We start from the raw sequence: 17,308 nt of genomic DNA on the forward strand, positions 1-17,308 counted from the left end.
GCTGTGTTTCAGGGCTGCTTTGATACCCACGCTTGAGACTATCAGCCACTAAATGTCTGACAATGCCACTGTCTGTTCACACTCAGTGGGTTGTGAATATCTTTGGAAATTTCTTTGTTGCATTACTGTACACCCACAATCATCACATTTGCAAAACAACATCGCTTTCAGTTACTTTCTAGAATAATAATTAAAAAAATGTCTAAAAATAGTTCAAGCCTAGTCTGCATTAGAGAACAAAGCGTTTCAGGGTGTGAGTTGGACATAGTAGCTGTGTAAAGCCCCGCTTGCTTTATACTGCCTTTCCACACTTACTTTTTCAATTAAAGAACTTCTCAGATTTTCTGTAAGACGAAACATTCTAATGCAACTCCAGTAATGAACCTAAAGCAGTTCTTGGCATGAGAGAGAAAAGCCTTAAGACATTGAGTTCATTTGGAAATGGACAGATTACCAAGTTTATAGAAATGTTTTTAAAATACTTGAAAATAAAAAGTAACTTTTTCTCTTTTATCTTAAACCATAGATATGTGGCATTAGAAACATGAAAGATGAGTAAAGATAAATACAATTTTGATACTTCCTGTACTATCCATGTATAAAATAGACCACAAACCTGTTTCACGTAAATCGTAACAAACCCAGGTTCAACCCGAGTTATAGCTCTTGTGTCCAAATTTTTCTTCCAGTTTATCATCAGTCATTGCAGAACACAAAAAACTCAAACTCTCGGAGTAAGTAAAAGCTCCACAGAAGATGAGTGGGCATCTTTCCTTCCAAGGAACGGGCTTGGTTTATTCAGTCTCTCCATACCCTAGAGAGCTCTGTGAGAAGGCTCACTGTGTTTCTGATGAGTTGTGTGCCTTCCCCAGTTGATTTCAGTCATACAAACAGTGTCCAGGCCTTTAATTTTTCCTCCCAAAGAGAGAAAGCAGGATTAATTAGAATCTATAGACAAAATAATAACTCATTGCTATTCCAAATGCAGCCATTGCTTTGCCGAGAAGTCCCAGGTCCAGGTAAGTAAGAATTCCATCTCCCTTCTCTCACAGGGAGGACACTCCCAGTTACCTATTCTGCATGTGGATATCCACAGGTATGAAAGTCACTGTAGGGTGCTGAGCCAGGCTGCTGCTCTTCTGCCCTAAAGCAGGTGGCACTGCTGTTTTGGTGGGTTTGGGTTCCAGCTCCCGCTTCACTCGCATGCGTCTGTAAAGATAAAAATGAAATTGTCACCGGAGCTGGCACATGTTGTGGTCTGTCCCGTGGTATTGGGAAGGTTCCCGTGGAAGCAGGTTACATCAAACAGCTACTTAAAAGCCAGTGCAAGCCAGGATTTCACCCCCAAGATACTAAATGGCAAGTCAGTGCTTCTAGAGCATTAAGTCTAACCCAATGCCCTGAAAAGTGAGAAATCAAGCTCCTGTCCAGCAGCATTGATGCACACAGCAGACCTCTCCTATGCTTCCAGCAAGCACCCTCCATCAAGAACCTTTTTTTGCTTCCTAGCAATCACAGAACACTGATGGTGAGATTCAGACGCTTCAAACACATTACAGTTTAGATTCTCCTGGAAATTTTCAGCAACAAATACTGAAATGGTCTGCTAGATGACAGCACACCAATTTTGGTTCATCTTGTCCTGCCTTAGTGAAGTATAGAACTTGGCCACGTACCTGTTATATGTTTTCAATATGAGCAGAACCACTGTAAAAATAATAATCACTCCTACTACAATGGCAGCAACTATTGCTCCAGAACCTAGCAGGGAAACAGTAATGGAAAAAAAAAAATCTTATTTACAAAGTTATTGTACTGTTTGAAGTTTGCTAAGTACAAGGTCCACTTAAAAAAAAAAAAAAAAAGCCACCACCCCACTAGTTTTCTTACTTTGATAGAGAATTTGTTCTTGAGACTTTGTGGTCACATTTACTGAGAACTGAGTATTATTGATCAGGGGTGCAGCTGTCGTCATCTTGATTCGGCTACAGAAGAAAAAAAAAAAAAAAAAGAAGAATGAGTTCATAAAATATTAGCCAAAATTTGACAGTGATAATAGGCAACTATTTGTTAAAGATTCTTAGCCTACTTTGTGCAGTCTCATGGGACCGGGGTTCTTAATATTTCCTCAGTGGTGAAAATCTGGCCCTGCTGAATTCAATGGAAATTTTGCTACAATAGTCTTGAGCCATTTGCTTTAAACTAATTGCTGCTCAGTATTAATAGGCTAAAAATAAGATATAAACACAATAATGTGTTGTTACCCATATATTATTGCTGTTATACAATTTTGGTAAACATATATTTTAAATGCCTTAGGGTTTTAGATTATCATTTCATACTGAGATTCAGATCACTGAGCAAATAAATGCGAAGAGTTCTGTACCCAGGATACAGTAATACATCTTTAAGGAAGGAAAAAAAAACCTCAGCACAGAAAGGTTTAAAAACTCCTTTATAGAACAGAAGAAAAACCATTTCAGCCCCTAACTTGAAGCTCCAAAAGTTACATGACAAAACAGCAGCTACCCCATGACAGAAAAGGATTGCAGTGTGACTGGGACAGAAAGCTGACGTGAGTTCGGACCAGCACCTCCCTCGTGTCAGTGTCATCTCAGGTCTGTTATGGAAGAGGAGAAGCCTCCAAGTGGACAGCTGAAAATCTGCCTGCTCCTGCATTTTGGTAGGGTAAAACCGGAGCTAGAAAGAGCAGCCTGCATGTTTACTGATTTTATAAGCATTTTCCAAATGGTTTCTAAATGTGCCTAGTAACCTTAGGCATTCAAAGACTCCTTCAGTCTGAGAAGGGTGTGAATACCACTTCAAACAGACCTCGGAAACCATTTCAGCTCCTGGCTTCGGAGAGCTAATACACTCAAACTATCCACTGAAAATTAAATTATTCTTCAACACCTGATACTGAAATTGAGTTTCCCATTTTGGATGCTGCCCAGTACAACCAGGCAGAACTCAGCCTCACTCTGTTACACTCCACTGGGATACCGTGGATCTGTGACATGTTCTTAGTGGCTTTAATTTTACACAGAGCAAGACATACAATAGCCAGAAAATTATTAAGCGGATAGAAATCAGTCGGTAATAAAAAGAACTGGAAATCTGAAAGGCAGCCTCCCTTCCCCCTTATTGAGGCTTTCCTAAAGGTTTCCGCAAAGTAGCATCCGTCACATAAAACACATGTAGTGGCAGGCTGTGGATTTGGGAGGCAAGAAGGACACAGCTCTGATTGCTCTTGACAGGACAGGTGTTGTTTCGGGGTGGGGAGGCCAGGAGCTGAGTCAACACGTGTGTGTGCTTGGGAGGCTCCACTGACAGATATATGAGAGCGCCGTAACCAGCAGGAAGGAACATGGTCAGTATCTGCCTGGGTATGAAGGATCAGAACTGCAAGGTCAATTCATGAAATACTTCGATCCCCTTAGGTTAAAAAGGTTCTGTTTTTTTCTTTTAATTTAAAAAACAAAAATAACTCTGTCTTGAGTCTGTAACTGGGTCATTCTCCTCTGACTGACTGACTCCTTTGTTTAGCCAGGCCAAGTTAATTCAGCAACACGATCATCAACTGTAGTCGTAGATCTTTCCACGCCGAAAGAAATATGTTGTGTTGAGAGTTTGCCCAGCCTTACTGTATAGCACAGCGAAAGGATTTACACACGCCTCGGAAGAACCTGTGAGAGGCACCGAAGCTCAAGTAACGACGCTGTCCCCATCCCTTTCTCCATCCATCCATTTGAAACCTTGTTGATGCAGGTTGTACCACGGACAAGCAGAGACTGCAGAGACTCTCCATCTTGCTGCAGGCTAGGGAAAGCTCAGCAAGTATTTTGACTACGGACATAATTCAGAAAAAGCCACGTCCAACTTTTACCTTGTTGGTCCTTACTAGGAGAGCACAAATTCCAGATTTATAGAACTGTTTTTCTCCTCCTCTGGCTATTAAAATAAAAATCCCAAATAAATAAGTCTCCATATTTTGATATTAAGCCATGCAATGTTCATAATTACTAACTTCCATCTGGTTCAAACCACCTTGGTAATAGTAAGCTATTTGTGCATGAGTCACCTATAACCAAAGAATTTTTATTGTCACTAAACCGCCTGTTTGCGACGATTAATTTCTCCAACAGGGTGTAAAAATCTAAGATGCAATTTGACAAATGCATCAAATTTATATTTTTTTTTCCTGCATTGTACAGCAAGTAAAGAGGTCCAAGGTCTGTGTTTCAGGCCAGGGTGAGAGGTGCCTGTCCTCTGCTTTACCTTACAGCAAGTCCCAGCTCCATTCCTCCCCTATGAATCAGCAGGGTTATGCCTGGCCAAGCCAGTGCTGCAAGACTCAAGGACCCAGCAAAGTCCAGCAAAATCCATGGGAACCTACTGGTTTTGGGGCATTGTGGGCTGGAGCCTCCTCTGCTTATAAAAACATTTGGAAAATCAAGAGTGCTCAATAACAGCTATAGAGCAGAGGAGAAGAAATGGACTTTGATACAGCAATCACAGGACATTCTTTCTTTATGACACATGGCATGCACTTCCCCCTGTGCACACACACCTGCCTGGGGTTTTGAGAGCCACTAATTCACCCGTAGTTCTCGAGACTGGGAGTGGGGACACACACCGCTGCTTATTTTTGCATCCCCATATGACGGAGCTGGAAATGTTTTCATAAAGTTAAGCTTTGGGCACGTTTCCATTTAAAACATCTTTGCAGATAGAGCGTATAGGTTGTTTTGGCAAGTAGTAGCAATGCCCCCCTTTATCCAGCCTGCCTGCCTCCCCCTGCACCGTCCAATTCCGAGCTGAACGGCCATGCTCATTTACAACGAGATGGGGATCACAGCTCGTCTGTCAAGCGGCTCCTGCAGCACCTGGCAATTACAGAAGAGGGGCAATGGGGAACAGAGGGGTTGGTTTGAGTTTTTTTCCAGGAGAGCTGGACTTTGAGAGCCAACTCCCTGCTAGGGAAGGTGGGTGCTGGTTAGGAAGACACACAAGTTCAGTGCTTTGCCACCTAGAAAAAGGTGGTCTTTGCATCAAGCTGTGTTGCAGGCTTTAGACACAAAATCAGGTAGTTTCTCCAGCAGTAATATATACTAGTTTTGACCCAGGAGCTCAATCGGAGGATTAATTCATCCTTTCAACTGCACTGCTGCACAGATAATATTTTTATCTTCTATTGTGGCCAGCCACAGGCTGAAAGGTGATTTTACCCTCTTTACTCATCCAGGTCTATTGAAGAACACTGGGTGCCAGCTCTGCTGCTCCAGGACTTCATTCCCTTCCCAAAAATGTCAACAGAGCTGGGTTTTAAACCACAACACCCACTAAGGGATGGAAGAACAAAACCCAGTACTGGTTTGCTTGATTTCTGGTTTTCTTTCTCAGTATACTGGCTGTGATAGCTGCTAGGAAAAGGAGTATTCTCTAGAATATTTAGAAATAGGCTAGAATTTGGGCTATTCTCTTCCCCCACATCCTGTTGCAGATGTGAATGCGCACTGCCATGTGCGAACCATCTTACATTATCAAAAGGCCACCAAGAGCTGAACTTACATGAACACTACCAGGGTGCTGGAGCTGTGTGAGGAGAAGCAAATTATCAGAGGTATACAGCATTAATTCCAATAAACAAATGCCAGGCTGTCACCGAAGAAGCCAAGAGGCAGCCAGATCCTGTTAAATAAGGCAGGAAGGACTTTATCCCAGAGGAGCAGTAGCTGCCCTGACAGCTGACAATCTCAGATTTGCTCTCCTGCAAGAATTCCACACCACAGACCCATCACCACCCTATCTCCTGCAAAAGAAGAGGCTGAGGACTCAGCTACCATCCACATCCACCCTCCCAGCGCTCCAAAGGAGCTTTGTGCTAAGCCACATCTGTTTGAGGCTCAGCTCAAACCATGTGTGCTCAGCTCAGCTTGCACATCAGCCTAAGCAGCAAACTCACTCCCATCCAAGGGAGAAGTTAATCCTTCTAAGTTACCAGTTTTTCTCCTTTCCTAAAAGCAACTGAGCTCGAGAGCAAGGACCTGGCTTATGAGCAGTCCCCAGAGGAAGCGGATGGGTGTTTTGGTTCTGCTTCTGCCTCCACTCCAGCAGCCTGCCCTTCCCTGTCTTTGCAACAATTTACCTTGTCTAATTGCTTCCAACGCGGAGTGGTTTGAACCTACCTGTTTCATTGTTCCCTGCTGTTTTCCATCAGCAGGGAATCAATTGAGCATTCACAGCACAGCCCAGAAAGGAAACAGGCTTATATTTAAAGAGTTGCAAATTCAGCTTCAGCTCCCTGTAACCTGGCAAACCACTATCTTTGATCCAAACAGCCTCGAGGCAGCGCAGCCACGTGCTCCTGCGCTCACCTTCCAGCTGCATCAGGAGCCACAAGTACTGGGAACATTGCCGAGGGTTTGAGGCAAACTGTATTTTCAGAAAGTAATAAAAACACAGTGTGCTTCAGTGAGACCTGAATGTGCCTGAATTTACCTTGTGAGGCTCTAAAGAGGGAAGAAGGGGGAAAAAAGCAACAAAAAACCCAAGTTCAAACTGGCTAGCGGGAGCTAAGGCATAAACGTGGCCTCAGGCAAACAACCCCGCTCTGTATGGAGCCTGTGTATTCGTACGTGTCCCAATATACATTATACAAGCATTTGCCCCAAGTTCTGGCAAGAGCTCTCCAGGTTGAGCTGTTGTTAAAACACATATTAAAAGCATTTCAATTCCTTGCCAAGACAGAGAAAGTTACACCAGCTGCAGGCAATTCTACTGTGCAGTAGCAGCACCAAAAAAATAACCCACAGTAATTCTGCCTGCATGGCTTATTTCTCAAGAGGGGCAAAAAACCCTCAGCTCACAGAGATGACAAGAACCAAGGAAGTAAAGACAGGTCCCCAGAAAGGAACGCCCTCATTCCGATAGTCATACCTGGAGATACAAACCAGAGAGACTTTGGTGTTGACTTGCCCAGGAGCAATGTCTAAACCAGACAGTGACCTGCAGATTTCCCAGTTATGGTTTATTGCCTTAAAATGCTGGGCCACACACATTTCTCCTCTCCCTCTGTGTGAATGCACTTATTCATGGGAACGACAGTAACTCTACCATGTTCAGCAAAGTGCATTTGCATCATTAAAACACTCCAGATCCTTCAGCGTAGGGCGCTCTATGCAGACAAGCCAGGATATGGAAGCAAAACAAGCCAGAGGTATTTTCCCACCAGTTACACGCCAGGATCTAGGATTAGGGATTAGAAGACTTGCTGAGACCTTGTGAAATACACGTCAGAACCAGGATTTGAACTTAAAATGGAAAAAACCCACCGTGTCACCACCGCACTGTTAAAGTTCCTGCAGCTCAAAGCTTGCACTGCTCAAATGCCTGTTGTTGATTTTTTATTTTTTTAAAACACCCCAACTCCCCTTCTTTCACTGATATCACATATGTCACCTAGAGCTTCCCACTAGCTCTGGCGAGTTGTCTAGGATTTCCCATCGTGGACCCAGGCATGCTCTACTACTTAAGTTTCCAGGCAGACCCACAGAATTCGGGATGCATAAAACCCCCTCCCATCCAGAAACACTAAAAACCCCTGAAATTTTAAACTAATATATAATCCAAAAGAAAATGGTCTGTTTAGTGTGCTGTGCTTACATAGTAAGGCTCATTAAAAGACATTTACAAGAAATCATTTGGTCCAATGGCCACATTTGCAGAGACGGAGTTACTTCATTATTTAGGTCTGAAGTGATTCATTTAAGAGGAAATGGAATAACATTTTAAAACAAAACTGCCATTTACATGCAATGCACAGATGATATATCAGCTATCAAGAGAGAGCTGGGAGTAATTTTGCAGCTTATTCCTGAAAGGAATGCTAGAGGGTTTTGTTTTGTTGGCAGCTTTTTTAAAATTATTATTAGAAGGCTTTTATTCTACATTTTTAATTTATGACTGTACACACACGAGATGCTAAATTAACCAACTACAAGTGATGTAATCAAGAGCTGGCAAATAAGAGGTCATCAGCATCCACCTTATTATAACAGCGAGGGAAAGGTGCAATACACTGCTTGGTCTTTTTTGGGGGAAAGGATTCCTTACTTTCTGATAACACAGAACCATGTCACAAGACTTAAAACAGAACAATGCACAGAGTGAGCAGACCGATTTCCAGGTTCGTGACGTGGTCTCCAAGGCTCACACAGTGTCAAGTGATCTCTCTCGGTTTGCCCCTGCAATCAGAAAAGCCTTTTCTAACACTGCGGCACAACAGACGAGTGATTTGTACCTCCTTCGGGGCCACAGCGACTGCACAGTTCTCTGCACCGTGTCAAGACCATACATCATTTGTTTCCTCAGATGTGCTTTTCCACCAGAAGGCTTCATCCAAGCAGATACTGAGAGTTTTCAATCCCTTGGTATCTGGGAATCCTCCATTTCAGTCATTGCTGCACAGATCCAACAGCTCAGAGTATGGCTGCACATCTGGGATACATCACCTGTGCAGGAAGCCCCACGCTTTCTGGAAGGGATCGGATGCCCTCCTGCATTACATTTTACAGCAGATTGACACAGATGTATCACTGCATCCCAAAAATGCTGCTTATGTGCTAGAGGCGGCTCATTTGCACACCATTCAGCCAGGAAAATCAACACGAGGGACAGCCAATTCATAGTATAGAACAAAGCCCGAGGCTGATTCCCAGCTCATCTGGACTCGACAGGCACTGGAAGCCCCTTCCGTGCACAGAGATATTAGCAGAAACTTATTTCTGAGCTGCAGCTCGCACCAGCACCTGGCAGCATAATTAACCTCTGATTTGGGAATGAAAAACAGAGTCCGGTAGATGACAAGACTCACCACAGCAATGGGTGAAGAAAATCCACCCGCACTCACGCACTTAAAAAGCGGTGACTGTTGCAGCAGGTGCAAAGCATCCCCGGAGCCCAAAGCTCACGTGGGCTCCCCAAAGACACCCCACTCCAGACTCTTTGCTTGCAATAAGGTGTCTCTACCCACTGGAATACTGATTAAGGTCCCACGCACCGTACGTGTTCCTGGGAGCACTCAGGTGGAGGGTGCAGGAGGAAAGGATGTGTAATTAGCAGTTAAATATTACCCAGAAAGAAGAAAAATGCCTCCAGGCACCTGTATGAATTTCAAGGCAGGAATGGCTCATGGGGGATGGTGAATGAGGCTTGAGCTGACAAATTTTAGAAACCATCAACGTGTGCACTCAAATGGAAAGCAAGAAAATTGATCTGAGCCGAACCCTTGATCAGGGCCTGGCAGCAGTGAGTGGCATCGTGTCACGCATCTGTCAAATCACACTACCCAACAATTTGTTTCTGCTGCTCAAAGAAGTCTCAGCAAAGTGTGCATTGGTGGCAAATTCAGTGGATGTGGACCACAAATAAACCATAAAAAAAGCAGTTTGCCATTGAGAATGGTCTGTTTCTGTTCTTACTTCAGAAAGTCGACTCTTGTTTTGTACATGTAATGCTCTAGAGAAGGCCTGTTACTGCAGGACTCATATCAGCTCTTCTGCAGTATCTGTGGAAAACTCCCTACAGCTTTTCAGTTTCCTAGAGAAAAGAGTTTAAAAAAACCACTGCAGATTCAGCAATGTTTTTGCAGAAATTATTATCAGGCTCTGTATCTTGCTGGATCTGCTATTTACTGAAGGGCTGGAGCAGTTCAGGAGATTACACTGTTGTAGAAATCCTCTCTCACCTGGATTTTCCATCAGGGCACCTGCTTTACTCCGGGCACAACCAACAAACACTCCAAAGCAGGAGAGAGGGGATTAGGACTGAAACTCTGAGCATGGGAATTGCAGCGTTATTTGAAGGTCAGAAACAGGCATCTGTCTGGAAGTCCAGTATTAAATGGAAGATCCCACATAGCTCCCAATTAGAAAGGAAGAAAGAAAAAAATCCAAACAAAAACTGAGGGACTGTGGTATGGAAAAGGAATCACAGCACAGAAGAGGTTGGTCTCATTTAGGGCCAAACTTTTCAATAAATGTAACTACAAATGGAGTATGTAACTACAATCGCTTAGAGAATGTCCCACTACTTCCAGGTCAGTCCCCTGATTTCTGGGATCTAACCCAGACTGAATTGGCCTGAATTTGCACTCCTGCTCTGCAGTGCAAGGTGTGCTTTCTGCATGCTCCCTATAGCTCCAGAGCTCCTCCAAAAAGACAAGGCAAACATTGCTCGGGAAAGACGAAGACAAACCGGCAGCAGAAAACAGAGGAGCGTTTCCCTGCTAGTACACAGCTGGATAAACCTACATCTCAGTGTGATCTTGGACCTTTGAAACACACCCACTCCAGCCAGCTGAACTGCTCTGGGGGACAAAACATTTCTCTTTGCTCATCAAAACATGTCAAAAAAAGCAGATACTGCAGCTATGCTGTCCTACAAGCAGAAGCCTCTGCCGAGCCGAGGACACAGTATAGGCATCAGGACCCTTGTCACCACTCATCACGTGTAGCCAGGCTTGGCACTTGTTCACAGCGTGACCAGGCGGAACAGGAACACTCAGGAAGCCCTTACACATCAGCCAGGAACCTGGAGAACCTACAGACAAAGAAGAAATGGCAGGGGAGAGAAGCCAGAGCGGGGCAAAGATGGGCTTGGAAATCCTGGGAACACGCTGAACAGTGTAGCCACTGCCCCTGTGAGCTGGTGCCCGGTGGATGCTGAGCCAGGCAGCGCAGCCAGCACCTACCTTTGGGACAGAAAGACTCTACCACTCTTTTTTACAAGAGACCAGGCAGCAGAGGCTGATTTCAACACACTTTTTAAATCAGGGCAGGGGATGGCGATGTGCTTGTTGCTTGCTGAGTAGGTCGAATCTGACATAGCCTCCTCGCAGTCAGAGATGAGAGCAAGGCAGACAGGCATTTAATCAACACACTGAAATACCTTCCCCTGACAGAGATGTGAAATAAGCCTGGAAAGGCGGCTAGTAGGTAGGAAAGAAGTGCGTTCTCACATTCTCACAGAGTGGTTCAAGAGTTTTCTTCCCAAAAGGGGCTCAGAGCTCAGCATCCCAGCACCAGCCCTGTTTTAAAAAGTGTGTTGAAATCTGTGTGACCCGACAGATGTTACACAGGCCTGTTCTCACAGGCAATTCAGAGAAGAGGAACTCGACTGCCCGTTTTGTGTTACTGGAACAAGACCGATAGAAACCGCAAAAACAATGTCAAAGCATCGTATCCAGCTGGGGAACAGCATGAAATTAATTAAGATCAGTAGCACAGGGCAGATCTGGGCTCCTGCTGTGGCATGCAGATCTAGAATCGGATCCAATTCCAAAGTTTCCCAGAGTTCAGGGAGTTTTTCTATCACATCTGGCAAGTTTGCATCCCTTCCCTGTAAAAGGCTGGCTGAGTTACACGTGTGCAGCAAGCAGCTTTCCGTGGTGGTTCTGACAATGAAGAACAAGAATAAGTTTTTCAGAAGCACCAAAATATATTTGTATAACCATATTGTATACACTCGGGTATCAGGGACCTCTTGTGAAGAGCATAGCCCAAAGAGAAGTGGGGAAACTCAGCAAAAACGTCCTGTGCTTTCACTAGACATATGGGAAACTCGCCTTACAAAACAAAGAACTGCTAAAACACTATCAGTCACTTGTGACAAGAGAAGGAAAAAGGAGTTACCCAGAGCAAATTAAGACTCATAAAGACACTAACAATCAAAAAAAAGGAGACACACAAGCCAAACACACTGAAATCTATAGCCCATTCTCCACCTTCCTTCTCAGCCAAGCCAAACCATGGCTGGAGTCCAGTATAACTTGTGAATGATTTGCCCAAACTAGGACTGGCTTCCCAGACTAGAAAACCACTTCTCCCAGTTCCAACACCATCACATGCCCCCCTGGCCAGTTCCTTCTGTTCTCTGAACCCTTCGTGGCCTGTGGGCAAGTCACTTGCCCAATGGCACGTTGATGCCAGGAACAAATCCAAGGAGGAAAGCAATCCCAGATGTACCTTCAAGCACCCCTTGCTACACCCAGCGGAGCCAGAGAGATGACAACAGCTACTCCTGGATTTACCTTACACCGCAATTCTCACGGGACAGAACAAACACCCACAGCTCACACTGTGACCCACAGCAGGCTGGAATTTCACACTCCAAGCTGCCTCTCATGCTGGAGAACGACCCTTCGCATCTATCAGCGCAAACGGTTGCATGTGAGTCAACACAGCTCCTGTTTGCTGGCAGACGGCTGTTAATTTTTTCTTTTCTAAAGATAAATATATTTGCTAGGTCAAGGGTTTTGAGGCTTCCATTATGGACTGGTAAGTGAATTGGAAACTTTGTCTTCCCAAGCCCACAGCTGAATGGTTAAGTGCTGATGTTACGTGGGATTAATCTAGGTGTGTGTTTGGTCCAGGGGGCTGTCTCCATCCAAATGGATGTGATAAAGGCAGAGCCCCTTTCCTCTGCCCTCTCACCCAGCCTGGCACCTGACGCAACCGCACCATTAACCCTGTAGCTGGGCAGGTGGATCCCTGACTGGTACCCAGCCCTGAGCAGCCAACGGTGAGGAAGCACCATGACTCCAGGGCCCCTGGAATTAGGTTTTAACTTTGTTGCTCCATGGAGGTGGTTGTGAAAACATTAAGCTATGTATGTCAGTGGGAAACTGGATGACTCAGACAACCCAGCAGCTTTTTTTCTTGCTTTCCTCCTCTGTGATCCCCATTCATGCCTCGTATCATCTCTCCCTGCAAGAAGCCTAACGAACACTATAGGTTTCGGCTGCATTTCCCGATTTCTGTGACTCTCAATACAAGCAGCACAGTCAACCTCGCCACATTTTTTTCCACTCCCACACACCCAACAATAGGCCAGGTCAAGGCTCACTCACTGGCCCCAACCAAACCCCCCTTCCCAACGCAGCCACTCTTCAGCAACGCTGATCCCGGCCTGGCACAAGGGCATGAGAATGCAGCATGTGAGATACCACCCTGGGGAGCAGGGGCTGCTTTGGGCAGCTGCCAGCACCCCGCAGCGTGCTCAGCATTGATGGATTCACCCCGTGAGCACACAGGCTGCTGATCTGAGACCGCTGCAGGCACTCGGTGTATCGCTCACTGGCTTCTCCAGCTCCTTTGTGCACTAAATCCTGACTGGCTCACTGTTTATTGCCATAAGTAGGAGAAAGAATTTAGTGTAACTAGTAAAAGTCATGCTTTCAGTAGCAGCAGACAGATAGGGGCAAGGCTGGACAGGAAACCTTCGTGAATTACTGCCAAGAAGGGAGCCAAGTCTACTCCCAATTGTGGATTGAAGTTTTAGGACCGTTGCTCTCCTCTTGCAGCTCAGCATGTGGTACAATATGCTACCCAGCTGCTGGACTGGATCTCCTGCAATTGAAGCTGTTCAACCAGCAGAAAAATGCAAATCTCAATACTATTATAAGAACCTCTGCAAATTTTGTATCCTTCAATTTTTTCTGTATTAAAAAAATAGACAAATCTGTATGCAGTATAGAAGTGCAACTCCTTTCACTCTGCAAACAGCAGGATGAAAGCAGTCGCAAGATTTCTTCAAGTACTGCATATGCAAACTTGTTGAATTGGTGAGGCACATCCCTCTTTTCCAAGAACGCTGTAGACAAGCACGTAGGCAGCGCGGTACTTTACACTCACACCCCATCCTCCACCAGAACAGCTAAAAGCTCTTGGCAAGCCCTTGTCTGAACCTGGCATCCACAGCCCTGGTACCTGTCCGCGCAGCAAGACAATAATTCTCACAGGGCCACGAAGTCCCCGGTGACCGCACCGCCTTTGTCTCCTGGTTTCTAATCACTAAATCAAAACCTCCCACTCCAATGCTCCATCCAGCACAATGTACCACATCAGCGAAATTTGTTTACAGGACACAACGCTTCCTTTAGCAAAGCCTTCCTGGGGGCATTAAGTACATTAATTACCACACAAAACCAGAAATCACAGTTCAAACCTGTCAGCAGCTTCAGCGTGTTCCCAAACAACGAAAGCAGCAGGTTTTGTTCTGTGCTGGAGGCACTCGGAGATCTGGAACGCAATGCTCCCAGCTTTCCAGCTCTTTTCATGTTAAATATTAGTCTGCCAGCCCATTCTAGTACGCTGCCCCGTAGACATAAAAAAAATACAAAAAATTTCAAAAACTGACTAAATAATTTTAAAAATTAATTCTTTTTAAATTAAAAAAAAAAAATTTCAAAAAATCCCCCCCCCAACAAAACCTTATTTATAGTTCTGGGGTGGAGTGAGGACCAGACCCAGCGTATGTGGAGCGATGGGGACGCTGCGGGCCACAGACCGATCGCTTCACAGAGGTGCAAACTTCTCTCTGGGGGGGGCACCAAGTTGCCAGATGGGCTCCAGCCCCCACCCCCTAACGGTTTCCAATTAAATAACTAATCAAGTTTAGCAGAAAACCGTAGGCGAGCACCTGCGCGGCGCTCCCTTCAGGCTGGGGGTTACCGGTGAGGCGCGCAGCGGCGTGTGCCGCGGTGCCTGGAACCCCTCGCACCGAAACGCGGAGTAACCCCGCCGTAACGGCTACTCACAGCCACCTCACCGGCAGCGGAGCCTTCCAGCAGCCAAATACCATTTACACCGAGTGAGGCAAAGCCGGCCGGGCCGCCACCCCCCTGCGCGCCGCCGGAGCTACTCACAGAAGGAGGCGGCAGGGCCAAGGGCGCTCCCGGCGGGCCGGCCTCCCCTCAGAGCCGCGGGCAGCACCGCCCGGCGGGCCGGCCTCCCCTCCCCTCCCCTCCGAGCGGCGGGCAGCACCACCCGGCGGGCCAGCCTCCCCTCCCCTCCGAGCGGCGGGCAGCACCGCCCGGGCCGGGCCGGCCTCCCCTCCCCTCCGAGCGGCGGGCAACACCGCCCGGGCCGGCCCCCCCCCTCAGAGCGAGCGACCGCCCGCCCCAGCCCCGCCACCGCCCGGGGCAGCAGGTGGCACCCGGTGCCGCCCCGCGCCTGGCAGCCCGGCGGGCAGGGGCCGGGCGGCGGCGGGAAGCGGCGCCTCAGCGCGGCGGGGGAGGCGGGAACGGGGCTGCGCGGGCTCCGGGCAATCGAGGGGAGGGGGGACCCGCTCCCCTCAGGGGGTCCCGCCCGCCGCTCTGAGGAGAAGGCCGGGCCGGGCGGCGCTGCCCGCTGCTCTGAGGGGCGGGCCGGCCCGGGCGGAGCGGGGTAGGGGCCCGGCCGGAGCCCTTTGGTTCCGCGGCCGAGCGCGCAGGAGTGCCCGAAGCCCCCCGGGAGCGGCAGCCCCGGCCCCCTGCCCCGCCGGGCCCTGGGACATCGCAGCTGCAAACGGGACTGGCACACTGGTCAGTGGGAATGGCACACTTAAAAACGCGAAAAATCACATTTATAAACGGGAAAATCGCATATAAATGGGAAAAGTCACACTCGGAGGTGGGACTGTCACACAAATGGGAAAAATCACTCATAAGTGGGGAAAATCACACAAATAGGAACATCATACTCATAAGCATGATTTTCCCATTTACGAGTGGGAAACTCGCTCACAAATAGAAAAAAAATCACATTTATAAATGCGAATATCACACTCATAAGTGGGAATGTCACACAAATGGGTATATCACACAAATGGGAATAATCACACACATAAATGGGAAAATCACAGTATCACACCTGAATGGGAGTATCACACTTACAAAAGGGACCTGTACCCTGCCTGGGGCCTGATGCTGCTTCCACTGGAAACTGGGATACCGCGTTCACACACCGGCAGCCCCCAGCCCAGGCTCATTTCATGGTTTACAACCGCTGAGCTGCTGCACAGGAGATGTTTCCCCCCATCCTGCATCTCAACTTCCCCGTGTTCAACCAGAACCAGTGCTGCCATCTCCATTAAGCACCTTTAAACTTATGGATGAAACCTGCCTGTTACAAATTCCTCAACAGGGGCATCGTAACGGTCCATACACATCTGCAGTGGATTTCTTGGGATGACCAGAGTACATCACTCATGGCTACTAAGCTTTCATCGATGACTGATTTCACTACAGTGAAGGTTTGACTGTAAATGCATCTATAAATTATTGCTTTGTGTTGATTTAAACCTGTGAATCCTCTGATCAGACCTTGTTCGAGCTGGCATAGATTGTGCAGTAGGATAATGACTTCTTAACTTCTTTTCAAGACTTTTACAAGTAACAGTTAATCAGCTACCACCGCCGTGTGTAACAAGATGGGTTTATCTGCATGTTTCCCAATGCATTCATCAGAAGGGATTTCTGCTTGCTGCTGGGTTTGTAACATGCTGCTCCAGCACAACTCCTCTGTTCCTGCCTGTTGTGTGGGCAAAAAAGTCCAGGGTGAGGATCCAGGTGGGCATCCTTGATCTGGATTTTTGCTTGAGTTTGAAACCAGTAAAAGACAACCAGTGACACGAGCACAGAGTCCAGATCCTCTCCTATGTTTACAGCTTCTCTTTGGGGACAGCTCTAGGAAAGCTGGGGCTCCTGGCAAGATGAGTTTCAAATGCTTGGTTTGTGGCAGCTGGAGCAAGAGCAGTAAGGATTGCTGCAGGTCCCACACACACCTTCATGCAAGATGCCAGGCAATGACAGCAGGCAGCTTCTCACCAAACCCAGCAGCGAACAGTGCATCACGCCCTTGCAGCCTCCCCCAGCATTTAGCAGCAGCTCTCAGCACCATCCCTCCACATCAGCATCTCCCGCAGCTCCATGGGACTGAGCTTCCTCCAGCTCAGCCCTGAACCTCACCTTTCCCACCCTCCAGTAACCCAGAGGACACCAACTGGTCCCAACGCATGTGTGTCTGCAGCCCCAGAGCCCAAGTATCACAGCCACTGCGGAGCTCCAGCATTCCGAAAGCAAACGAGCTCGTTAATGAATCACGGGTGGACAGAGACAGGGTTTGGGGGAGAGGGAGCACCGCTTGTTATTGCTGGGTCTGCCTGAGGGAAGGATGGAAAGATGTAGAGGGCAAAAGATTTTTGTCTCACACTTGAAATATTTTCCAAGCTGAAGAAGCTACTCCGGACAGAAGCCAGCAAGCAGGTACCTTCCTTGTCCACCTTTAAATTAAGCCTTCAAAAGGAGGACCAGAACTTCCCCACCTCACAGCCTGGGGTTAGATAAGCAAACAGAAGAAAGAAATCAGGAGCTGGCTCCAAAAATGAAGAGCTCATTTAAAAATCACAAGATTTACAGGAAGTATCAATATTCACAGCGGTATTTCTTTCTAGTGTTTAAATCAACAGTTTCTCCTTTGCAGCCATG

General features: G+C 46.9%; 1 protein-coding gene across 5 annotated transcripts; it reads right to left on the reverse strand.

The window, feature by feature from the left end:
* Window positions 1-458: 458 nt before the first annotated feature.
* Window positions 459-14,822, reverse strand: NCMAP (non-compact myelin associated protein). 5 transcript variants are annotated; one of them, XM_056333277.1, is made up of 5 exons: window positions 14,708-14,822; window positions 14,008-14,153; window positions 1,891-1,985; window positions 1,677-1,761; window positions 459-1,209 (listed from the first exon to the last, which is right to left on the reverse strand). In XM_056333277.1, the coding sequence occupies exons 3-5, from the start codon at window positions 1,973-1,975 to the stop codon at window positions 1,068-1,070; spliced, it is 312 nt and encodes a 103-aa protein (XP_056189252.1). In that variant the 5' UTR covers window positions 1,976-1,985; window positions 14,008-14,153; window positions 14,708-14,822; the 3' UTR covers window positions 459-1,067. The 5 variants fall into 5 exon arrangements, with proteins under 5 accessions (XP_056189252.1, XP_056189253.1, XP_056189254.1 ...); XM_056333278.1 differs by lacking the exon at window positions 14,708-14,822 and adding an exon at window positions 14,600-14,707; XM_056333279.1 differs by lacking the exon at window positions 14,708-14,822 and adding an exon at window positions 14,611-14,687.
* Window positions 14,823-17,308: the final 2,486 nt, after the last annotated feature.

This window comes from Falco biarmicus, chromosome 3, assembly GCF_023638135.1.
Source record: "Falco biarmicus isolate bFalBia1 chromosome 3, bFalBia1.pri, whole genome shotgun sequence".
Taxonomy (NCBI): domain Eukaryota; kingdom Metazoa; phylum Chordata; class Aves; order Falconiformes; family Falconidae; genus Falco; species Falco biarmicus.